The 26,337-nt window shown below is 41.1% G+C and overlaps 1 protein-coding gene across 12 annotated transcripts in view; it reads right to left on the reverse strand.

Moving 5' to 3' along the window:
- Window positions 1–26,337, reverse strand: part of CELF4 (CUGBP Elav-like family member 4) — a 1,208,497-nt gene that overhangs the window by 993,140 nt on the left and 189,020 nt on the right. For all 12 annotated transcript variants that reach the window (XR_010243565.1, XM_063958143.1, XM_063958153.1 and 9 more), the window contains exon 2: window positions 21,701–21,783. Coding sequence is in view for 11 of the 12 variants with exons in the window: in XM_063958143.1 (XP_063814213.1) it covers window positions 21,701–21,783 (83 nt within the window). In the remaining variant the exon portion in view is untranslated. The remainder of the gene's footprint in view (window positions 1–21,700; window positions 21,784–26,337) is intronic.

The raw sequence follows: 26,337 nt of genomic DNA on the forward strand, positions 1-26,337 counted from the left end.
TAATCGCAATATTGCGAATACATCGGTCGCAATTTTAAGAAGCTAAGATACACTCCCAGTAGGCGTAGGCTTAGCGTGAGCAACTCTGCTAAATTCGCCTTGCGAGCGATCAACTCGGAATGAGGGCCATGGTTTTGCCCAACTGCTAACAAAATTCCTGCTGCGATCAACTCAGAATTACCCCCATAGATCACTGCCCTCATGTTCTTGCTTGATATCAAGAGCCCTAGCCAAAGAGTTGCACTGTGTTTTGTTATTGATGGTTGGCAATGGTCCCTTGACCGCCAGCAGGGATGTCCCATCAATGATATCCTACCACCAAAGGAAATCTGCCAATGGCACCATCGATGGTGAATTCTTCCATACAGTATATCCGCTCCCTGACTGTAGTTCCATATCTTCCCTGAGAGCTGCCAAGTTTCTATTCTCCTGCAGAGCCTTCTGATATAGGTGGTCATTCTGAGTTGTTCTCTAGCTGCTTTCGTTCGCTGTGCAGCGATGAGGCAATAAACCAGCACTTCTGCGCATGCGTATGCGGCGCAATGCGCACGCGCGATGTACTATTACGACAGATGTAGTTTCACACAAGGTCTAGCGAAGTTTTTCAGTCGCACTGCTGGCCGCAGAGTGATTGACATGAAGTGGGCGTTTCTGGGTGTCAACTGACCATTTTCAGGGAGTGTTCGGAAAAACGCAGGCGTGCCAGTAAAAACGCAGGCATGGCTGGGCGAACGCAGGGCGTGGATGCGACGTCAAAACAGAAACTGAACAGTCTGAAGTGATCGCAAGCGCTGAGTAGGTCTGAAACTACACAAAATTATTTTGTAGCCGCTCTGCGATCCTTTCGTTCGCACTTCTGCTAAGCTAAAATACACTCCCAGTGGGAGGCGGCATAGTGTTTGCACGGCTGCTAAAAACTGCTAGCGAGCGATCAACTCGGAATGACCACCATAGTAGGATTACCTTTATTCAAATATAACTTAACTGAGACTTCTGGAACTCGGCACAGTCAGGCGTGTCAGAAACCCATGTGGGTTCAGTGAGCTGAGGAGACCGTACGATCCAGCTATCTAAAGAATCAGAGAATACGAATGGGATGGACCAGCCATATATATGGCTAGGTAGAGAAACAGACTATCACCGCACACACAAAGCTTGTCCTGAATCACGGAGAACGTGGATGGCTGCGCCATGTACCCAACATGTTCTGCTCCCTGATTCCTGGCTCCAATTCCGACTGCGATATATATGAACGTGAGATCTCCTGCCAAAACGCAGTCTTCCCTCTCTCTTCTCTTTATGTAGACATTTTATGCTTCTGATCTTATAATTGAGGAATCACGCACTGAAATTATTTTGTTTCATAGATTTATTGCTTTTCGTTTGTACTTTCATTCATTTCATTTAAGCTGACTTACTTCTGCCTGATTTCAGTTTATTTTGTATAATTTTTATCTTAAATGTGATTCAGAGAAACCTTCGACCGCGGAAAGCTACAGCCACAAATTACAGGGGGGGCTGAAGGCCCCGTCGATATTTCCAGAACAGGCCGGATACCGACCTTTTGTAGATCTCAATTAGAAAACACGAGTAATATTACAGATACTTATTCAGGTGTATTAGCAAACCCAAAAAGTTAGCAACTGGGCAAAGCCATGCTGCACTGCAGGGGGGGGCAGATGTAACATGTGCAGAGAGAGTTAGATTTGGGTGGGGTGTTTTCAAACTGAAATCGAAATTGCAGTGTAAAAATAAAGCAGCCAGTATTTACCCTGCACAGAAACAATATAACCCACCCAAATCTAACTCTCTCTGCACATGTTACATCTGCCCCGCCTGCAGTGCACATGGTTTTGCCCAGTTGCTTGCTTTTTTTGGTTTGTAACAAACCTGAATAACCTCCACAGTATAAACGATACAATTGCTACTGTACGTCGCTACATCTTGTTACATTACATTGTTACATTACATATCACGACGACTGCGTGTTCCATACTGTAGCAAAACAAGTTCTATAGAAGAACCTTCAGCACCGAGTAATAAGTACATCCATCATACATTCATTCCCAGCCTCCGTTATCTTATCATTGTCTCAGGAGACCCCAGGACTAGTCATCATTTGCTCTTTATAATTTATTTACATTGCTATTCTATGGGTATTTCCCACTTATTCATCTTTACAGTCGTACTTTAAATTAAATTGATCCTTCAGCGGCGTGTCAGAGACAGAAGAATTGTCATTGAGAGGTACAGAAAACATAAATTGAATTCGCAATGAGGGGGCTTTTGTGGAGCACTTGAAATGATGTCCTTCGGGAGCCGCTGGAAAATAATAGGTGTCAAATATAGATCAGTAGTTTCAGGGAGGCGTTTAGCGAACGGTAAGGAGGCTCCAGCCCTACGGATAAATGAGAGTCGGTAGGGACTTTCTGCATGTAATACAGAGACACAAGCTCCGCCGGCCTCGGCTGGTGCAAATCCAGGCAGTCAGGGGCAGATTCGGGGATACACCCAAGTTGTCCGCACTTACACTCACGGGGCTCAGCGGAGAGGTTGGTATAGTCTATGGGTGCAGGGAGTGCGGTGTAGGCTCTCTGGAACCAGGGACCCCTGTGCACTGGTCGCCCTGCACTCATTATATATACAACCACGCATATGACTCTGAATCACCCATAGGTGCCTACGCTCGAATTTGGAGCATGCGTAGATCTAACAACTGAAAGATCTGGGCTCGTTCATGATCATACTTTGTAGACCTCGGTATCAGCTGTCTGCAGAGTCCAGGCAAAATGTTTGGTCCGTATTATTTAGTCTTCAATATTTGAATCAAGAAGACATTAAGTCGCGACCACATTACAGTCTTTTGCAGTAGTTTGCCTGTGACTTTATGGTAATGCTAGTGTGAGCCCTTCCCCTGGTCTACAGCCATGCAAAAGTTGGGACGTCCACTGTGAGCGACCTCAGACGCTGTAATACCGCTTGGTAATTCTTCAAATGCCGCCATCGGTTGCATCATCAACACTTGCACCAGCCCCCATGCACTACCATAACACGGACTGAATCTGACTAGCGGCCTCCCAGGAACACAGCCGTAACCAGGGATGGATCTAGACTTTTCTCTAGGGGGGGGCAGTTTACTGTTTAATCTTGACTCCTCCCTCTACAGTCCCAACTCCTCCCATCTGCAATCCTAACTCCTCCTCTCTCAATTCTGACTGAACTTTTTGAGTGAGACTGAGATAGAGCTTTGTGATTGTTCTATGTACAAGTGACTGTGCTATGGAGTAATTGTATTTATTAGCCCTAGTACCCACACACCAGCAAGTGAGGGGCAAATGCTCTGTAACCCTTGCTCTCCTGGCTCCTCTGTGCTGCTGTGGCATAAGCTGCAGCACATCGTTCTGCCTCAGGCTATCCCAGGAGAGCTCTCTTCTGCTCAAAAGTGGGCGTGGCTATGACTGTGTTAGGGGGGGCGGTCTCCCCCTTCGCCCACCCCCCCCTAGATCCGGCCCTGGCCGTAACTAGGTGTGTGCTGAGTGTGCTCTGCACATAGCACTGCAGGGTAGTGGGGTGCTGTTGGCAGCACTTGTCAATTATGAATTATCTAAGAAACTTCCCCCCTTTTTGAAGCCCAGCATCTCCTGACCTCCCCTGTCTTCTACCCCTATGATGCCCAAGAGGCATGCACTTTATGACCCTATTGGAAAAATATGGGGGTGCCAATTCTCTTTCTGGCACAGAACACCAAAAAGTCTAGTTGTAGCCCTCCCAGGAAAACCCATTCTCCATACATCTCTGATAGCATGCGCCTCAATCGCAGCTGCGCCTCCGCACATATACACACAGTGTGAGCCATATCCTGTAGGAGATTTTAGGGATTCTCGCACACACGTTGTAGCGGAAAATCACTGACATCCGCATTGCATGCGGCTCTGTATTAGAATGTAAATGAGGCCAAATTCCCTCCAGGAAATTATTTGCAGATCAATAGTTAGCAGGTAACTAACCCGCCAACAGATGATACACTCTCCACATTATATAATGAAAGAATTACCGGTTTATAAAGCAGAATACAGTCTTTTGCATTGTACATGTATAGGCCCTTTCCAACAAACTGAAAGACAAGTAGACTTTATAGCGGCCTATGGTAAAAAGACTCTGGAACCTTCTGCAGGACGTAGAGCCTGGCTAGTGGTCCGCACTTGCATTCTTAGACTTGCCAGGCATCCACATCCGGTCTGCCGCAGGGGTTGACACGGTGGGCCGCCCTTTACCGAAGACACATCTGTAATGTTTACAAAGCAGACAGCAGATGAGAGCCGTAATGTCAAGCTGCATGGGGCGCAGGAAAACAAAAAAAGCGCTGTCGGCTTGTAAAGCAGAAGCCAAACCTCCGACCTTCTGGTCAGCCGGCAGGCGTGCGTCCTTTATCCGAACCGCCGGCCTCCCAGCAGGGGTGCCCTTCAGAGGTAGTGAATATGCATCTTCAATACACCTCAGGTGTGTTGTAGTTCCATGTGCACTTTACTTATAATGAGATAAAGCGGCGGATGATCCCTCGGGAACAATTAAACATGTGTTCCCTTTCAAAACTTAAAGGGCATGGAAAAAGCAGACTGCGAGTTCACGGGGCTGCTTTAATCAATAGAACAGCGCCTGTCTGTCACTGCTTAATAAACTTTGATTTACAGTGAAATCTCTACCAGGCATAGACTAGTATGGGTTTTATTTCCGAGGGGTATTATGTTAGTCACGGATTTCTGGGGCTGATAAGAGCGAAGTGGAGTGTGTTTTACTGAAAGTTTCCGTCTGATTAATGGCGATGATTATGCACAGCGCATTGTGCCAGACGGAGGGAAAATACGTTGACAGGTAGATAGTGAAATCTCCATAGCATTAATCATTGAATGTTTTAGCATTTTAAATGCATGGTAGCCTATACATATTAAACTGGGGCGAGGGAGAGTCATACATCAGCTTAGGTGGTAAGTATGTACTAAACACTGCCAATAAGCAATTTGCTCATAAAGAAATATAAGAAAGGCCTAAAATGTGCCATACTGTATAACTAATCTCCCCCACTGCAGCTAATAGCGGTTCTGACAACCATGTGACGGGTTCGCTTGGGGCGACATATGGTTTGTCAAGTTGCGGTAACCCATAGCAACCAATTATTGTAGCTCAAAGGCAATCTTTGGCTCACCAGCTGTAGGAGGATGTCCTATCAATGCTTCAAGGGAAACTATTTCACTAGAGAGTCGCTTGTCTTCTAAAATGACTTTATTGTTTTCATTATTATTTATTACCAGTTACTTATATAGCGCACACATATTCCGCAGCGCTTTACAGAGAATATTTATTCATTCACATCAGTCCCTGCCCCAGTGGAGCTTACAATCTATATTCCCTATCACATGTACACACAGACACATTCACGCTAGGGTTAATTTTGTTGGGAGCCAATTAACCTATCAGTATATTTTTTGGAATGTGGGAGGAAACCGGAGCACCCGAAGGAAACCCACGCAGGTACGGAGAGAATATACAAACTCCACACAGTTAGGGCCATGGTGGGAATTGAACCATGACCTCAGTGCTGTGAGGCAGTAATGCTAACCATTACACCATCCGTACTTCCCATTGTTTGTTTTGATAAGAATATTTCTATGGTGCTTCACATGGTGACCAGAAAAATCTATCCTCCTCTGAAGAGTCCTAACAGGGGTGACACAGGCTGTCTCTGTGTCAGCCCAAGCTTGTGTCGTCCTCCGAAGTCCAACTAGATATATCCCAAAAATTCCTTTACACAGAAGTTTATTCATGTTTACTTCCAAATTGAGATTTTCTTAAGTGTCTGTGTTTTATGTTAGCAAAATGTGATTGGAACGCCATACTTACTGATAGATGCATGGGTTTATAGTAAGCACTAAGGAGGAGGTGTATCAAACCTTGACCGGACATAGAGTGGAGAAAGATAAAGAATCAACCAATCAGCTCCTGTCATTTTACGGGCTGTGCTAGATAAATGACTGTCAGAAGCCGATTAGTTAGTACTTTATCTCTCTCCAGTTTATCTCTATCCAATGTTTGATACATTTCCCCCTACATCATATATACAGCCTAAATATAAATATCTCATGTTAACAACAAAAAAAAGAAAAAGAAAAAAAGCAAATAAAAAAAATTCAAAAGAAAAAAAAAATGAATCCATTTAGGATCATAGAATGCGCAGAGGATAATAATATTTCAGTATTTTAGACGGTCTTTATAGGTTGGGTAATGAAATTATAAAACTGTAATCTGACAGTCCAGTTACATTTCTCAGCATTACCCTTCAAGCTGAACTTCAGCAGAGACAGAATGTGTCCATCTTTCCTCTGCATTCAGTATTATGGGCGAATCCTGCTTTCTAATCCCACTGACTGTACTCAAACATACTGTAATTGTATTTTCTAAATTTCATTTACTCCGAGCTACGTGGGGACAATGTACAATGTGATGATCGGGAAACAAAGACAGAGCTTTGTCCTGGCATCCGTCACTGTGTGTTGTATTTGGTTTTCTTTGGCTACATTTTAAGTAAATGATACCGTAAAACGGTGTACAGGATTGCTTCCAGGTATACGGGCTCCCTAGCGATGACTCCACCATTATCAAATGCAGTTGGAAGGATCTCTTAGCATGGACGCAAGTGGCAAGTTTTAGCATACAGCACATTTTTGTGTATTTCCATCCTCTTTGCATGAAATGGGCCTTTTGCGGTGGAACACTGGTCGGTGATTGAGATCGTATGGACCTGTTTTGTCTTGTAGGGGTGTCGTGGGCCTCTATTGCAGCTGAAAGTAGTTTATATTTTTATTTAATATTGAACAGTGAACCAATAGCTGAGCGTTCAGCGCCATCCGGGCTCCGCATGCCCACACGTGCCCTGATTTTGAATGGTGGTAGTTGAAAATTACTCAGTTACCGTGGCGATAAACTAATGCAGATTGCTGTGATATTGATGATATACAGAAGGGGATGCAGTCAGATGACCAACCCCAGAATCCTGACACCTCACAGGATCCTGGTGCAGGAACCTTGGCAGACGGCATCCCAGATGGTAAGTATTGGTGTGAGGGTTAGGGCCCAGGGGGGTGGAGGTAGGGTTAGGCACCACATGGTTAGCCGTAGCCGGCACCTCCATGTGTCTTAGCCCTAGCCGCCACCCTCTGTGATTAGCCGCAGCCGACGCCCCCTGTGTCCTTAGCCCTATCAACCACCTCATGCGGGTTAGGGGAGGGGGCAGGGGAGGGGTAAATTAATTACCCCATCCCTGTCAGCAAGCGATTGCTGCCCATCCATTCTCTGGATACTTGTTCATCTCACAGAATTTCCGCACCCACCGCATGAAGATGATGGGTCCACTCCCAAACATATCTTAATTTTCCACCAACACTGCTTCAAAGACCAGCGACTCTACAGCCATACGCACTGTATGTACGTTCCCTAATAGGCCATAGGATGCTGATGATGGTAACTGATTGGAGCGAAGTTCTTATTCTGTGGCCAGGATTAATGCTACAAATACATCACACGCCCCATCTGCGGGATTCTTATAAATTATTGTGAATAGTGTTAATTATATACGCCGGCAAAGGCGAAGTGTTTTCCACAATCTGTTTTTGATTTCCCCAGTGCCTGTCGGACTGGTAATAAGCCTTCTTTTTTTTTTAAATCTGGGTAAACCTGTCTGTGAAATCAGTACCTCGAACAGCGATATTGATTGGTTCTAAGAAACCATTGCCGCTGCACACCTAAATTACCTTTGATATGTGACCTATGATATAATTACTACAACATCAAAGATTTTCTATAAATTATTAAGGAACTAATATACTTCATCATTTAACTGCTGCACGCCATGAAATCCAACAACATTGCAAAGTCGCGGTGACCCACACTCTCTGACCCTCAGCTGGCACCCACATTGGCCGACGCCAGCAGATGGGTGATATCACCCAGACGTAAGCTCCTGGGGCTGGTTTTTGACATACCAGATTCAGCCGTTGAACACAAAATAACCCCAAATTCAGTGTATCCACTTTATGGATAAGTGTGGGGATAAACACGAGCAATTTAGCCTGATCACACCTTGGAGGTAATAGCGCGCCATAATACCGTGCCTGGACGCACTGATATTGCTCTCTTTGTGTTGCAAAGTGTCTGTGTCTGAGAGCACTTTTTTATGTACAAAGAAAAGTTTTCTTTATATTCATGGCAAACAATAAGCGTTGTCGCACTTTTACATTCGGCAGATAGTAATAGACTGCAGATGGATATGGATAAATTTTAGTTATTTGTATACAATTTACGGTTATTTTGATGGAGAAAAATAAAGGAAAATACAATCAAGGTTGAAGATACAACAAAGTTTCATGCACTGTAAGTCTCTAACGGCGTACGAGGGATAAAAGCTTCCTTCGTATAACCACAGACATACGTCAGCAATCCTCGCAGTTTATGCTTTATATAAAGTGGGTTGATGGGTTTACATTCCGTGAGTTTTGAGAATCTAGTGGCCAATTAAAGCAAGCCACACGGACGTCAGTATTGCTTGTGCGTTTATATGAACAGTCGCAGTGTCGGACTGGTGCATGTAGGGCCCACCGGGGGAATGCACTGGTAGGGGCCCATGTTTAGGGGTGGCGCCAGTCTGCTGAGGGGGTGTGGCCTGCCGCCTCATTGGTTTGACTAACCATTAGAGAGTGCAACGTCTGGGCCCCCTCATAAACATATACAGTAAATTCAGCTGCTGCATGCCAGATTAATAACAGCAATGCACTGTAGAAAATACACTATAGTCCAGTATAAGGTAACATATGTACAGAGCCGGCCCTAACCAATATGATGCCCTGGGCAAGATTTTGGCTGGTGCCCCCTAGCACCGCCGCTAGTTCTGCAGGAGATGTCTGGCATGAGTCAGCTGGCAGCTCTGCTAACGTCTGGCACCTTTTGTTTATGAAAATGCATCTTATTTGCATTACTATGTGGCTAGGATGCACAAGAAGCTTCTGCTGATTAAAATGATATGCAGCATGCCTATATTCTGTGTGCGACTGCGGCTGTATCTGCATACGAAATGCTACATTACAGTGATTTCCAGAAATACACTGCAATGTAGTATTTCGTATGCAGATACAGCCGCAGTCACACACAGAATATAGGCATGCCGCATATCATTTTAATCAGCAGAAGCTGCTGGTGCCCCTAAGCATAACAAATGCCCTAGGCATTTGCCTAGTTTGCCTATGCCTAAGGCCGGCTCTGCATATGTATAATGTATAATTCAGGTGCACAGTCTAGAACCTGATCCTTAGAGCAGGAGGTGGGGCCCGCCGGTGGTTTCCCCTGTACCCCTGTGGGCCAGTCCAAGCCTGAACAGTCGCATCTCGGGACAATGGTATCAATGCACAGATCCAGGTCATTTTCAGTCACTATGTAGAGTAAGTCAAAAAATAAATGACTCATACACATATATTACAGGTGTGATCTGACTCTGCCATGCTGGGATGTTCACCACATTCCTGCAGATGTTCACTTGCGGGGGTATAGTCATGCCATTTTGAGGGTTTGGCTGTGCCACATTGGGTCTACTGAATGCATAAACAACGTGCACAATGCGTTGGGAACACAAACATATTTTTTTTTCTTAATTAGTGGAACCTTACATGAAAATGTGGTTGTTAAATGGCAGCAGTAACAGACTTAACTCCCAGTAAGCTTAGTAAGCTTTAGAACGTAAGCTTTCACGAGCAGGGCCCACTTTCCTCTTTGGCTTCCCTAACTTACTGTATACTAGCATCTACTCCATACTCTCTACAGCAGCACCTAACCCTTGTGTGCTGCTGCCCTGCTGCTTATTTGAGCGTTATTATAGCTGATACAGCAATATTTATATACCATGTACCTGTCCTGCATTGTCTTGTACTGTAAGTCATTGATTTCATTGTTAGGTGCTGCAGAACCCTTTTGGCACCATATAAATAAAGGATAATAGTAATAATAATAATTAAAATGATGACGCAACAGAAAGCAGCTCAACCTTTGGGATCATCATCAGTGCCTGGTTGTGCGGCCGTGCGGGATGCCGGATGTTTTTTTTAAAGGGGCAATCATATAAAAGGCTAAACCTTGCCTTGTAAAGGTTTGGCCCTTTAAAAAATGTCCGAGTATGGCCAGTATCCCACACGGTCGCTGAACTAGAACTTCATTACATCCTGACCCAGGATTCAGTGAAAGAGGATTATAGCTCATCCTCGCCAGCATAATACGGACCTGATAATGCCCGGGAAAAGTCGGCTGCATCTGACGTACATTTTCCCTTCACTCCCATTTGGTGACGCTCACCTTGTCCCCACAATAGCATTTCCTCACAGGCTGCTTGTCTGTCACCCTTCTTTTCGCCTTTAGAGAGTGAGCTCTTAGGGCAAGGATCTGTATAACTGTTGTATCAATTTTTCTCTACTGTGTGTACAGCAACTTTCCCATTTTGTAAAGTGGCACATATGTTGGCGCAATATAAATACTAGATAATAATACAAATAATAATACTATTATTATTATTATTATTATTCATGCAATATATTGCATTTGTGATAGATATATTCATATATTTGCTGATAATAATGTGCTTGAATTAAATTGTCCAAGATAACAGTAAGTATGGTGAAAGACATAAAAGAGAGCTTATACAAGCCCTGTCTGAGTGGCACTTCATTGACTGTGGACCCGCAGGACTGTAGCTGGGTGAGATAATTACACGCCAGGTCTGCATTCTGGCATTGTTCTAGAAAGTGACAGGAGGAGAGCAGGTTTTATATTGTCCTTTTGTAAACTCATGTAAAGGAGGCCGTAGACCTCTGACCCGCCGAATCCTTTTTCCTCCCTCTCTCTCTCTCTCTCTGCCGCCTTTTTCTGTTTTATGGTGATGAACTACGTCTGATAATGCAGGAGCATGTTACTAGGCAGAGATAGGGGTGTCATAAATAAAACTCCTACTCACATAGGAGCCATAAAGCAGTATCCTTGTGTGATAATTTATCAGAAGACAAGCACTGGTTTCCTTAAATAAGCCACAGTGACATTATTATGAGTTCAGAGAGACAGCTTCAAATTCTCCCCATCAGTGTTACATGAGGCAGTGCCCAGAGTTCATCTCTCATCCAGAATCTTGTTACTTTTTTTTTTTTTTTTTACTTTTTAACACTATCACAATATCCAAGTTTCCCGGGCTGCCTATATCCAAGACTCTCTGTATCGCAAGATATTGGTGATAATGTAAAATTATAGCCTATGACATATCTCCAAGCTGTCCCAATCTGCATGGGTCAGGATGTCTTTCTCTATTCCAGGACAATTGGAAATTGTGTCCCGATGACCAGTGACCCTACGAGGCCATTGGTATCAATGGCAACTGCAAGTGCACATTACACTGAAAGAGCGATTTAAGCTAAGAAGAGGGGTATTACATGACACGCAACTATGTTCTGACACAATGTCTGCCTCTGGCCCCCCAATATAGGTAAGTGATGGAAATCTTCCATGCTACCCTCATTTACTCCCACTATGACTCGATTTTCCGTACAATGTTCAATAATCCTAATATTCTGAATTGGTCTACAGTACAGTATATACAACAGGGTGTAGTATGGCTGACCGGCGGTCAGGAGACCGCCGGTCAGCTTACCGACGCCGGGATCCCGGCAGCATACCGACCATCGGGATAGTGAGGGGTCGGATGGTGGAGGAGGTCATGTGACTGTCGGTCTCCCCAACCGCCGGTCACATGAATACCACCCATTCAACAGTATCTTCAAGTTCCTGTCTCATCATTAAGTTCATGATTGTCCAGAATCTGGATTCTGTCCACTTTTGCACTCTGATAGAATTAGGCTCATTAGCTGCTAATGATTTATTAACTACTAATTCCCTGAGTCACTCCTTTACCTCTCTGCAGAATGCTCCACTCTTGTCCAAGAGTTTATACACTGAACACCCTAATAGGACTTGCAAAAATTCTAACTATCCACTTTTCTTTTGTCATCCTTAATTAACTTCTCTTCAAGAGATGCGATGCCTCAAATATTTCTCATTTTGTATCCCAACTAATTTATATCAAATGATAACTATTAATTTAAACTAGTCCATTATTTAATGTCTACAGTATGTAACTTTGCCTTTACATACTAACCTACTGATATACTCTGTGCTGCTGGGAGACCGTGCTCCTTCCACTATATAACTCTCAGTCTGTGGCTTCCTGCTGCCTCCATTCCCCTCCTCACATCATGTCACTGTACCTGTCACATGCAGCCCTGTCCTCACTGACACATCACTCATCTCCTGATATACTCTGTGCTGCTGGGAACCCTGCTCCTCCCACTATATCACTCTCAGTCTGTGGCTTCCTGCTGCCTCCATTCCCCTCCTCACATCAAGTCACTGCCCCTGTCACATGCAGCCCTGTCCTCACTGACACATCACTCATCTCCTGATATACTCTGTACTGCTGGGGACCCTGCTCCTCCCACTATATAACTCTCAGTCTGTGGCTTCCTGCTGCCTCCATTCCCCTCCTCACATCATGTCACTGCCCCTGTCACATGCAGCCCTGTCCTCACTGACACATCACTCATCTCCTGATATACTCTGTGCTGCTGGGAACCTGCTCCTCCCACTATATAACTCTCAGTCTGTGACTTCCTGCTGCCTCCATTCCCCTCCTCACATCATGTCACTGCACCTGTCACATGCAGAACTGTCCTCACTGACACATCACTCATCTCCTGATATACTCTGTGCTGCTGGGGACCCTGCTCCTCCCACTATATAATGCTCAGTCTGTGGCTTCCTGCTGCCTCCATTCCCCTCCTATCATCATGTCACTGCCCCTGTCACATGCAGCTCTGTCCTCACTGACACATCACTCATCTCCTGATATACTCTGTGCTGCTGGGGACCCTGCTCCTCCCACTATATAACTCTCAGTCTGTGGCTTCCTGCTTCCTCCATTCCCCTCCTCACATCATGTCACTGCCCCTGTCACATGCAGCCCTGTCCTCACTGACACATCACTCACCTCCTGATATACTCTGTGCTGCTGGGGACCCTGCTCCTCCCACTATATAACTCTCAGTCTGTGGCTTCCTGCTGCCTCCATTCCCCTCCTCACATCATGTCACTGCCCCTGTCACATGCAGCCCTGTCCTCACACATCACTATCTCCTGATATACTCTGTGCTGCTATCCCCCTGCTCCTCCCACTACAGTATATAACTCTCAGTTGGTGGCTTCATGCTGCCTCCATTCCCCTTCTCTGATTATGTATATAATTCTATATGTTATTACAGAGAGGTGCCTCTTTCATTGATTAAATTAATTTAACTTGCCTTTTGTGTTATCAGTCATATGCAGCTCTTTGAAGGCTTTTATACTACCCAGTGCAGCCGCTGAAGTGTATCAGGTCACCTATCCCTGATCGACCTGTAGCCAATCGGTGTGACAGAATACTCACAGGGATACACCAACCTGTAGCCAATCAGAGCAACAGAACACTCACACTTACATGGATAGACCAACCTATAACCAATCAGAGCAACAGAACACTAACAGGGATAGACTAACCTGTAGCCAATCAGAGCAACAGAACACTCACAGGAATAGACTAACCGGTAGCCAATCAGAGCAACAGAACACTAATAGGGATAGACTAACCTATAACCAATCAGAGCAATAGAACACTCAGAGGGATAGACTAACCTGTAGCCAATCAGAGCAACAGAACGCTCACCGGGATATACCAACCTGTAGCCAATCAGTGAAGCAGAATACTGATTAGATGCAGTGGATAGAGCAACTTGCCGCTAATCAGAGAAGCATAACACTGTAGACAAGCTATACTGATCCTGGGCCTTTAAGTACATTATTTGATCTGTGTGAAAATTAGAAACTGCTAGATTGCAGGATAATGCTGGAAAGACTGCAGGATGCACAGGGAATTATATCAAGCACAGCAAAAGATACATTTGGGAAGTTTTGTGTTATTGTTCTTTTGACATTTCTTTCTCCAAATTATTTTAGAGTTTTGAGTAAAGCTGAATTCTGTGTCCTGGAACACAGCACTGGGATATTGCTGCATATAACGATCAGTCGAAAGTACAGGTAAATCTCATTTATCTAAAATGGTTTGGGACCAAGAATTCACTTTTCAAGCTCAAATATTTGGTAATAGAAAGTTTAAAGAAAATTTAAAAAATGTATACAGTATGTCTGAAAGAGCAGAAATACACAATGTTTTTTAAATTACTTTATCAATTGATTGTATTTAAATAGCAAGATTATTATTATTAATAATAATAATAACAATAATAAAAAAATATTAACTTGTGTGTGTTGTTTCATATTAAGTTCTGCATAGATTATACATTTTGTGTTTTCTTAGACAAAATTGTTTCTTGGCTTAATTATATTGTATATATTTTGTTAGATCCTGAATACTGTAGACTATTCATAGATTTCCTTAAAGTTATTTGCTATGACATATCCATTTTGACTTCATTTGTCGAAACGTGGTATATCGATGACATATTTCAAGACACTAGAAAATACTAGAAATAATAAGACAAAGCTCTGATTACTAAAAACATAATTACTGTATTATAAAGTCTAACTGGAGAGAGAAATAATACTGAATGGGATACATATATTAGATAGATAGATAGATAGATAGATGTTTTCTAGATATACAGGGTGATGCCGGAAATGAACCGACAAGTGCTGCGAAATTTCAGAAATCGACTACAAATGTGTGTCACGAATGAAGACCCCATGTGGACGATATATTGAAAACCAACTGAAAATAAACTGTATTATATGCATTTTTGCATTATGTACTAAAATGTTGAATAGCATTTTACTGTACCATGGCTTTTTAAGTAACCTTTACAAATCTGGGATTTTTTTTTTCCTTACCCTGTATGTAGATATATTTTACATGTCACTGGCACAGCCTTCTCTCTTTTCTCCTCTCTCTTCAGCATTCCCTGCACTCTTTATCTCCTCCTTCCTCTCTTCCCCTCTTGCTCCCATCTTTCTCTTCCGCATATTCTTTATCAGCACTTGCTTTTATTATAGAGAATGTCCTTAGCATTACTCTTTTTCTTTTCATCATTGCTATTGTACATATGTTACATCCTCACCTTTTCCACTCTGCGACGGGTCATGGGTTTTATTTACTCTCTATCTCCCTCTCTAGTAATCTCCCTTGTTTTCTCCTCCTCTTTTTTCCCCAGTTACTCAATCTCTCTCTTCCCCCTTTTCTATTTCCCCAATTAGCACTTGTGATTATAATATAATATAGATTATCCTTAGATGACCTTATTCTCGTACGTTTTGGGATTTCCTCACCATTTCTACTCTACAAAGGCTTGTGCATCCCAAAAAGGCCCTGTGTGTTCCTTTGTAACTTTCGCCCTTCCTTCTATACTGGTATACATTATTGGGTGTGGATAATGCGGCGACCTTGTTATTGGGTGATTACCAGTAGTGTCAGTGGTGTCAGCATGTGGTGGGGTGTGATTAGTACATACGGGAAATAACAGTGAGACTACAGATGGATGTTATGCTAGATACATGTGGAAGTGACATAGCTGATAGGAAGGGTCAGTGTTCCCGCCAACTATCATTACATGCCAACGGGATGGCATAACACTTCAGATATACAGATAGATAGATATATGTACAAATAAATTAAACAGAATTATGCTGCAGTAAAATTGTGAAGATGGACAGGCACAGCTAGCAAACACTACAAGCTTCAGAAGAATACAATCACCTGAAGGCAATATATATTGGGGGGGGGGGGGGGGATTATTCAAGAGGAAATTAAAACCGTAATAACTTTAAGTTCTTTATACTGCATGGACCTCAATGCATGGACATGGTCAGGTATAGAAGTCCCCCTGGCTCTAGCAGATTCTTAATTGCGTCCAGTCTTCAATGCAGCAAACTGTTGAAGGAGAGAAGACCAAGGGTTCTATGTACTAAGCCTTTAAGAGAGATACAGTGGCAAGAGATAGAGTACCAACCAATCAGCTCCTAACTAAGCCTTGGAGACATAAAGCAGAGAGAGATAAAGTACCAGCCAATTAGCTTCTGGCATGTTACAGGCTGCATTTGAAAAGTGACAGTTAGGAGCTGATTGGTTGGTTGGTTGGTTGCTATAGGCAACATCTCCACCTCTAAAATCCTGAACTTTAGTAAATATACCCTTAAGAGTCTGAATTAAAGGGAGTTGACTTTCATTGCAATATGCTGTACATTGCAATAAAGCTCCACCCATCTGTATAAAACAGCTGCAGTATAAAGAGATCAGTAGTGCACCACTCAAGCAATAGTCACTGGCCATGACCCGCACAAGCGATCTGTGCACAGATGATGTGACGCATTCCTGAAGTGCGGAGGGTGCTGCACCCAGCAGCAGAAAATATACACAAACCCAGCCCTGATGCAGCCTTATAATGCAAAGTAAGTGCACCCCTTCCCCCCCACACCTCTGGGACATGTGCAAGGATCACTGCTAGTGTGTTCTCTAAACAATATCCATGCGTTATAAAAGTGGCTTCAAATTGAAAACTGCTTTTATACATTTCCCCATGTGCTTTGGTTAAACCTATCAGAACAGGGCATGGGTTGCCGGAGACTGAGCTGGCGCGCTCGGCTGCCAAGGCTTTTTTTTCTCCTTGCGTTACTACTGATGTACAGTTTCCAAGCAGTGAAGGCAGGTGAGGTAAGCCTATTTTCCTGTAATGGTTTTATTTATAGCCATCGCCTCTTACGTCGCGCGCTCTTCAAAACCACCTTGTGTGAATAATTGTGATCGCGTCTACATCAAACCTTTCCCTTGATGTTCCACCTTACAGTGGAGCTGTGATTACTGAGAAATGAAATCCAGCTACTGTAGCATGCACATCGGCTTTGAAATACAATGTATTTATTTTATAATTTTTTTTTTTTTTGCATGGAGCTCCTGAGTTGTAACAGGTGCACGCAATTAGCCGACGCTTCTAGGAAGCATTGCGGCCTGAAAATACAAACTACATAGGTTATAATAGAAAAGGGTAATTAAGTAGGATGTCACCGTGGCGTTCTGCCACGGCCGGCTGTCACCTGTGCTTTACTTACAAACTGCACGGATTCAGTACAGTAGTTACATGTTACTGTATGTGCTGCTTGTGCAAATGTGCAAGTGTATCTAGCTGTCGTCATACAGACTGCGGGGTGAGGTAATATACATTATAATGAAGCCTATCCAATGCACCGAGCAGACACGAGAGACGCTTGCTTTTTCGTACATTGCTTCTTTTTCAGTCAATTCCATTCTTTACAGTGATAAGAAAAGCATTGCTACAGTATATACGCATATAGTCAGCAGAGAATAATAAGTACTATAGTGTTCCTGAGGACAGATTTAAAGTATATGGGCCCCATACAGCAATGCACAGTAGGGGGTCTGCCTGCTGAAAATCCTGCCACAAACTCAATGGTAAAATGTCCAGCGTATTTGATATTCTAAAAAAAAACCGAGGCCTGATCTACGTCCATAGGGGTTAATTAAGTGCAAGGTGCAAACAGCAAAAAAGCATGCGTTAACCTATAGACCTAGAGCAACCACTCATCCTTAATCAGTCTGGGGCAACGCAGGCTAATGAAGGGAAGTGTTTGATTGGTTGCCTGACCTCTTGCACCTGGTACACAGTGCCCTGCCATCGAATGTCCTTCTTCATTTCATATTGTGGTAACCAGTGCTGAATAAATAGTCTGCCTGATTAGAGATGTTTCTGGAATCAGTTGCCTTGTGCTGAGTTGGATGTACAAATGTTTGCATAGCATGTGTTGCGCATGTTTTGTAATTTTGTTACTCAAGTTGTTTTCATAGTTCAAATAGGATGCACATTTTGAGCAAATAAGATGTTAGATTGATAGATAGATGATAGATAGATGATAGATAGATAGATAGATAGATAGATAGATAGATAGATAGATAGATAGATGAGATAGATAGATAGATAGATAGATAGATAGATAGATAGATAGATAGATAGATAGATTAGATAGATGAGATAGATAGACAGACAGACAGACAGACAGACAGATAGATAATATATAGATAGATGATACATAGATAGATAGATAGATAGATAGATAGATAGATAGCTAATAGATAGATAGATGATATATAGATAGATGATATATAGATAGATAATAGATAGATAATAGATAGATGATATATAGATAGATAGATAGATAGATAGATAATATATAGACAGATAGATAGATAGATAGATAGATAGATAGATAGATAGATAAATGATAGATAGATAGATAGATAGATAGATAGATGATATATAGATAGATTAGATAGATGAGATGGATGGATAGATAGATAGATAGATAGATAGATAGATAGATAGATAGATAGACAGACAGATAATATATAGGTAGATAGATAGATGATATATAGATAGATGATAGATAGATAGATATATAGATGGATAGATAGATAGATAGATAGATAGATAATATATAGACAGATAGATAGATGATAGATAGATAGATAGATAGATAGACAAACAAATAGATAGATAGATAATATATAGATAGATGATAGATAGATAAGATAGATAGATAGATAATATATAGACAGATAGCTAGATCATAGATAAATAGATAGATAGATAGATAGATAGATAGATGAGATAAATAGATAGATAGATGATATATAGATAGATGAGATAGATAGATAGATAGATAGATAGATAGATAGATAATATATAGACAGACAGCTAGATCATAGATAGATAGATAGATAGATAGATGTTTCCAGGCATCAATGTACGTCATTAGTTGCAAAGTTTGAGAGACTGAAGGAAGTCATAGGATAGAGTTAGGCTTCGGTAAATGCTAATTGCGCTGATTCCTAGGAAATAGGAAATGGAGCCATTACGCCAACGCAGTAGAGGAAGCTATTGTGAAATAATGTCCATAGCATCGATTCACTAGGATCCTGGACAGTCCCATGAATATTAGTTGGCTTCCTCCATTGCACATAGATAATGGGTGCACTTCAGAGGCAAAATAAAAAACACAAAACAAAAAAACAAAACCTTTATTTCTTTACCAGAGATAGAATACTATAGAGCTGTATGTATTATTTACAGTACATCTTGCACAGGGGTAAACAGTCTGTGTGTTCTCAATGGCTATAAATAGGCCGCAGAGAACAAATTGTCTATTTAAGAATTAATTAGATACATAACAGATCTCTGGTCTATTGCTATCCAATACTTTGGCTGCTTACCTCTCTCAGCCGTCCACCGCTGCTTCCCAAACCGATTCAGATCCAACACAACAGGTCACTTTTTGCACCAATTTCTATTTTTTGCTCACAGTTAATAATATACATTATTATTGCTTGGTTTTTTTTTTTAATATAGGTTGCAAATATTCATGCCGATTTACAAAGCTCTCTCATGGGGGTGTGATGCCGCAGATCTTGCATACACAGCAAAGGAGGGTTCTGAGTGCGCAGACCAATCAAAGCCTATGACTCAGCGCATACTGTATGAGTACAGCGATCCATCTGCTCCCACCGCAGTCTATTCCGCTGGGTCTCCGTACTTTAAACACCCATTTTCAGTGCTCATACGGTACCTGACGTTTAGGTTCCGTGTGAGTCGATAGGAAATATTCTAATGAAGACAACAAAATGTATGCAGCCACTTTGTTTTGACGATAATCCCCAATTTAATATTTTAAGTTTGAAGTCTACAGAAAGCAATAGCACTATTAAAACTAGTCAAAAGTTTAGTATTACTTCTTAAAAAAAAAAACAACCACAAACCTATTAAAATATATTAATATAATAAAAGTAAAATAATCCTCTGTAACGGTCAGGACATAGTGTATACGCATCGTTGAAGTTCTGAAGGCAAACATGACGCACAATAGAAAAACATATGGTGAGTCGTAAACTTTTGTTCGTAAAGTCAAACGCTTGAGGTATTTTATCTTACAATTTTTTATCCAGTACAGAAATAAACGGTTTTAGACAGGAGATGTTCATATTAAGTTGAAAATGATGTTTTAGTATTTGAGTGAACCATAATAAATGTAATTTCCTGTCTCTAATCGGCCAATTCACATAGACGGAATAAAACGATGTATACTTGCATTCATAATGCTCATACAATTGTTGAATGTATCTTTTGCAAACATGAAGTTCCCCCGGCAATGGGAAATAATGAAACATATTGTTCGTAGTTTTAAATATCAAACAGAAAATAACTAAACTAACTGCAATATTCACTCTCCAACCTTGGAAACTCTCTGCTACATATTACCGCCAATTTAAGGTCTATCCCACCATAGAACATCTTTGATTAGAAATGCTGATTTATCTTTTTCCGGCACTCTTCTGAGATTTTACCAAGGCCTATAAAGTGACAAACAGAGCTGTTTATTTTTGTCACCATTGGATGCGATGCAGAACCGCTGCGCTTTCTGTATATATAAAATGGTCTGCCTAGTTTACAGAAAGGAGTTGGTGAAAACACAGAAGGTAGCCGGGATGAGATGGCTATTTATATGATAAATTTAGCAAGAGGCCATGTACAATGTATAATAATATAAGTCTATTGGGACTGTTGCCTACAGATCTTCAATAGGATTTTTCCATGACTTTGACAAACACAACTTTCTTACAGAATATGAATTAGGATGGCCACTTAGATTTCAGTAGGTAGCCTGTGTTATTTATAGTTTTTGGCAATGTATGGTTAAATCGGCGATGGGTGCCACCATTATGTAGTCAAACAGTTCCAAAATTCATCCGAAAATAGTCAATCCAAAGAGCACTCTTTTGATGTATACAAAGTGGTTGCTTTCCCAACAGAAACCAGTAGTTCATACTGGTGAGAATCAGTAGACAATTGGATGGGTGGCACCGGACAGGTGTAATAGGATTGTGCATACCAAATAAAAATATGAATAATGCTATCTGCTAAGGTTCTTTAAGGTCAAGGGGGTGTTTTTCCCCTAATGAATTTATTAGCATTGAATGAGTGAAATGTCTTTGGCTAATTTTTTAAACAAACATCATCTCAATCTCAATCATGCCCGGATTTATTTAATTTTTTTCCTCTATTTCAAACGTTTGCACTATCGTCAATCACTCCTTCTCCAATCATGTTTCCCTACAAGGTATTACTGTATGGTGAACATCCCCTGCACATTATAGAGTCTTATCAGATAAATGTATGCACATTTTTGATTCAGTACGTCACACTTTTATATTTTCAACCATTTAACTTAACTTCCTGTCCTTTGTCCTTTTGTCTACTGTGTTTATGTTTTACTTTGTACTATTAAGCTTTAAATATACTGTAGACCACAATGCAGGAGAAACAATATCAGATTTTTTTCACCTTGACTGATATTCACTTGTTACCGATATCAGGTGACCACGAACGTCACAAAATGCCCTTTTCGTTCATTATAATTTCTGTCTGACACTGTAACCAACTAGATTCATCTACTGTAATACCAACGACCAATCTTATTGAGAAACCAATGCAACGAGTGAGAAGGTGAGGACACTTACCCCAGGCAGGGTCTTCTGCTCATGCAGAGCACTCTGGGCTCTTATGGCGGACTCTCGCTCGCAGTACGTAAGGAAGGCGCAGCCTGGAACAGAAAATACATTATATTAGTATGGCAACCAAAAGTCCTAGGAACAATCCAAGAAAAAGTCCTGAAATCATGAACATAACATACAGTTGCTTCTTCTACATTAGGTTTGCACACATAGGGGTCTATTCAATTGATTTCCAATCTTTTCCGGCGGAAAGGATCCAACAGTTCAGTATTCAATTTGAGGCCATATCCAACAAGTTTTGGCCATTTCCGACAATGTCAATCCGACTTTTTTAAAAAGCGGATTGACACTGTCAAAGACGGACCAAAAACCTGTTGGATTTGTCCGCAAAGTCGGAAAAAAGGCAGCCCCATTGAATAGGTTGAATCATGATTCGACCTAAAAAATTTGGAAACTGTTGTCTTTCCGAATAGAGGACAGTTCCGACTAGAATTGAATAGACCCCATAATAACAGTACTATCAACAGTATAGAACATGCTTATGGATAAAATACATAAAAAAACAAAACATAAAAATGCATTTTTTTTAATTTAAAGCAGTAATTACAGTATTCCAGTTGAATTTAATTTATAATTCTGGGTATTAATATTTGGGTTAGTCTTAGATCTTGAGTTGTTTGTTACTTAAGTTCTTCAAACATTCAGGAAAAAAATCTTTTGTTCCATTATTTATCTTTCAAGAATTCTTAAAGTAATGTAAAATACAGATATCCCAGAAAACTATGTATAATATTACCCTAAATCTCTTAAGCAAGTGCATTTTAAAAGAAATAAGAGTAATTCTTTCCTCTCCGGAATATCCGACGATTCCACGCCGTTCCGTGAGACACCCTGATGGAGATTATTTAATTATGTTTCAGTGGTATAACTAATACTGTTGTTTAACGGTGTATAAGAGGAGATACATCAAATCAGTAATTAAACTATATTGCCAACGGTGAAACACTAGAATACTTTTCATTAAAGTACTTTTTATTTTAAACGGATACGTTGACGATGGGTATTCCGTTTAAACGTTAATATGATTTAAAAGTTTTGTAAAGTGGTTTAAGTCAAATAGGAACTTGTAGCCTCAAAACAAGTACATTTTAAAGAGTGCCATCATTTGCTAAGGAAGCGCATACTGATGACAGGAGACTCCACGCCATTTAGGAAGAGTTTCGTGGGAAAACATTTGCAAAATTTGAACTAACGATTATGAAGTAAAAAATAATTATAATTTCCTACTTTAATATTTGCCTGTTTTCTTTTTCTAGTTTAAGTAAAATAAAAAATACTCAAAGATCAGAAACATTGAAAAAAAATATGGTAAATAAAAATTTTAAACCAGAGGTTCTCCCTTAAGGCACCCCAACAGTCCAGGTTTTAGGTATATCCGTGCTTGGCCATTTGGGACTTAAGTAGCACCTCAGTCAATTTGATTTAACCATCTGTGCTGAGTCATGGATATACCTAAAACCTGGACCATTGGGGTGCCTTGAGGACCGCGTTTGAGAACCTCTCCTCTATACTTGATTTGTTTGAAGTATATTACTGTACATCCCTAACAACCACCCCACTTTTTGCAGAAGAGTTACGATTTTGGTGGACTGCCTGTGATCAGGACGTTTTGAGGAATGGGAGACAGCAGTTGTGAATGTTGCAGGGCCGCATTCTGTGGAAGCAGGTATCTCCAAAGCATAAGGTAGTGAATATTGGATAAATCCCTCCCCCAAAGAAAAAAAAAAAAAACACTTGCTCGGCGAACGGGTTAAAGTCCCCATTTTGTCTCCTATCTTGCTTTCAAAGCTACCAATGTTAGGAGGCATGCTATAGTGACTCATATTATTGAGGAGTTAATTATTTTGATGAGTCCTCTTCTATATTCATGAGTTCTGACCAATATTCATGAGGTCTGACTAACATTCATGAGGTACTGTCTCCTAGGGAATTGATAGGCTGCATTCTCATGAATATTAGTTAAGCCAACAAAATGGCTATCTTTACTGTTCATAGGTGACACGAGGTTTCCACCTGCAGGTGGCTTTAATGTCTTGAGTGTGCCCTCCTGCATTCCTTAGTGAATAAATCTCTTTTTTTCTATCTGTGCTCTCTAGTTATATTTATTTCAAGAGCAGCGTTTTATATTTTGGTCCTAATTGACATTTGTATATTAGCTCTTCGTCAATACCCCACCCACTGAGTAATTCGTGCACAATACTGACTTGTGCTGACAGAGCATATATCTGCACACCGCCGGTTTCATCCCCTTCAGTGCAGGACTGGGTGTCCTAATCAGCATGTTATACAATATATAGAAGTCTATATTCACTGTGCAGCGATTTATTTACTTATCATCCTCAGGTAGCGTAGCTTGCTAATCTCAATGACTCCTAATATTTCAAAACAGGGCGAGTTAGAGCAATACAGTTAGATGCTTTGAATGCGTCATATTAATAAGCTTCTTTGTTCAGTTGCATAAAAAATTATTTATTTATAGAGAAAATTCCATGAGTTGATGATATTTCCTCTTTATGGTAAAATAATATTTAACAAATGAATGTCATTAACGCAACAGGGCAAACTGTGGAAACGGCGTATTATTGTTGTGGTGCTGTGATGGGCTGTAGTATTAAATTATCACACAAAGAGATGAATTGTCTGATTTGCTTAATCTCACCAGGTGCAGCGGTGACAGGTTACACTCTATTAACCTGTTTACAGCCTGCGGAGAGTGTGGAAGATTGTAAATTGCCTCGCCAGGTGATGAATAAATGAGGGGGAGTAGACCAAGGCAGGGATTACTACAATATCATTGCTTTCCTCTCAGATAACATTTGAAGGAAAAATGTTGAGAAAAAGCAACTTACGTGATACTGATAGAGAATGTACAGACATACGGGGTTATTCAGGATGGTTAGCAAACCAAAAAAGTAAGCAATTGGGCAAAACCATGCTGCACTGAAGGTGGGGCAGATGTAACATGTGCAGAGAGAGAGTTAGATGTGGGTGGGTTATATTGTTTCTGTGCAGGGTAAATACTGGCTGCTTTATTTCTACACTGCAATTTAGATTTCAGTTTGAACACACCCCACCCAAATCTAACTCTCTCTGCACATGTTACATCTGCCCCATCTGCAATGCACATGGTTTTGCTAACTTTTTTGGTTGGCTAACAAACCTGAATACGGCCCATAATCATATCTAAATAAAGCAGTTTTATTTCCAAATTGTTTTATTCACAGTTCCTTTGATTAAATATATTATAACCATTGAAACAAATAATACATTATTTTGTAAGTGTTTTTTTTTTTATGCCTCTGTGTAGTGAGTGATAGGGGTTCTCTGCCAACTTACTGGGGTACACAACTGCTTAGAAATCAAGATAAGGGATCAATGAACTGTAAAATATTCAGTAAACCTTTAAGGTAGTTTTTATTTGGTAATGACCTTACATGTATCCTGTACTCGTTTAATTTCTCTGAGGCATGAACTTTGGTAACAGTTATAATGTGTGGAAATAGAATTAACCTGTAGATCATAATCAGCTATAGTAGATTTGCAATGATAGACCAAAGTGTAGCTAGGTGGAGCATTAGGTCATTCAGTTCATAGGACTAGACCAAACTGTAGCCAATCAGAATATTACAACAGTCATAAGAATAGACCAAACTGTAGCCAATCAGAGTATTACAACAGTCATAAGAATAGACCAAACTCTAGCCAATCAGACAATTGGAATATAAAGAGGACTAGGTAACATTTTATCAAATCAGAGCATTAGACCATTCACAGAACTAGAGCAAACTGTAACCAATCAGATCATTGGAATATACACAGAACTATCCAATCAGAGCATTAAGGCATTCATAGCACTAGACCAAACTGTAGCCAATCGGAGCATTAAGGCATTCATAGCACTAGACTAAACTGTAGCCAATCAGATCATTGGAGTATACACAGAACTAGACTAGAACTATCCAATCAGAGCATTAAGGCATTCATAGCACTAGACCAAACTGTAGTCAATCAGAGCATTAAGGCATTCATAGCACTAGACTAAACTGTAGCCAATCAGAGCTTTAGACCATTCAGAGGAGTAGGCCAAACTGTAGCCAATCAGAGCATTAGGCCTTTCCAAGGAGTAGGCCAAACTGTAGCCAATCAGAGCAATAAACCATTCAGGGGAATTAACCAAACTGTAGCCATTCGGAGAATTGGAAGATGGTGAGGACTAGATAAAATTGTATGCAATAAGAGCATTAAAACATGCACAAAATGAGACCAAACTGTAGCCAATCAGAGCATTATAACATTTACAGAACTAGACCAAACTGTATCCAATCAGAGTATTAGACCACTAATAGATCTAAGTCATTCTGTAGCCCATAAGACCATTAGAATATGCTCTAGCTTTCATACTGTACCTGATTTACCCAGTCTGTGGACACTCAGAGCACTTGGGCTCCCCATGTTCAGTGATGTCACTGCATCCTAGAGAATTCATAGACTGCATTCTCATGAATGAAGTGCGGGTCTATCTAGGTACAGTATGTAATAATATCACCTTGTATATTATACACAGTGTTGGACTGGGGCATGAA

This window comes from Pseudophryne corroboree, chromosome 1, assembly GCF_028390025.1.
Source record: "Pseudophryne corroboree isolate aPseCor3 chromosome 1, aPseCor3.hap2, whole genome shotgun sequence".
In the NCBI taxonomy this organism is placed as follows: domain Eukaryota; kingdom Metazoa; phylum Chordata; class Amphibia; order Anura; family Myobatrachidae; genus Pseudophryne; species Pseudophryne corroboree.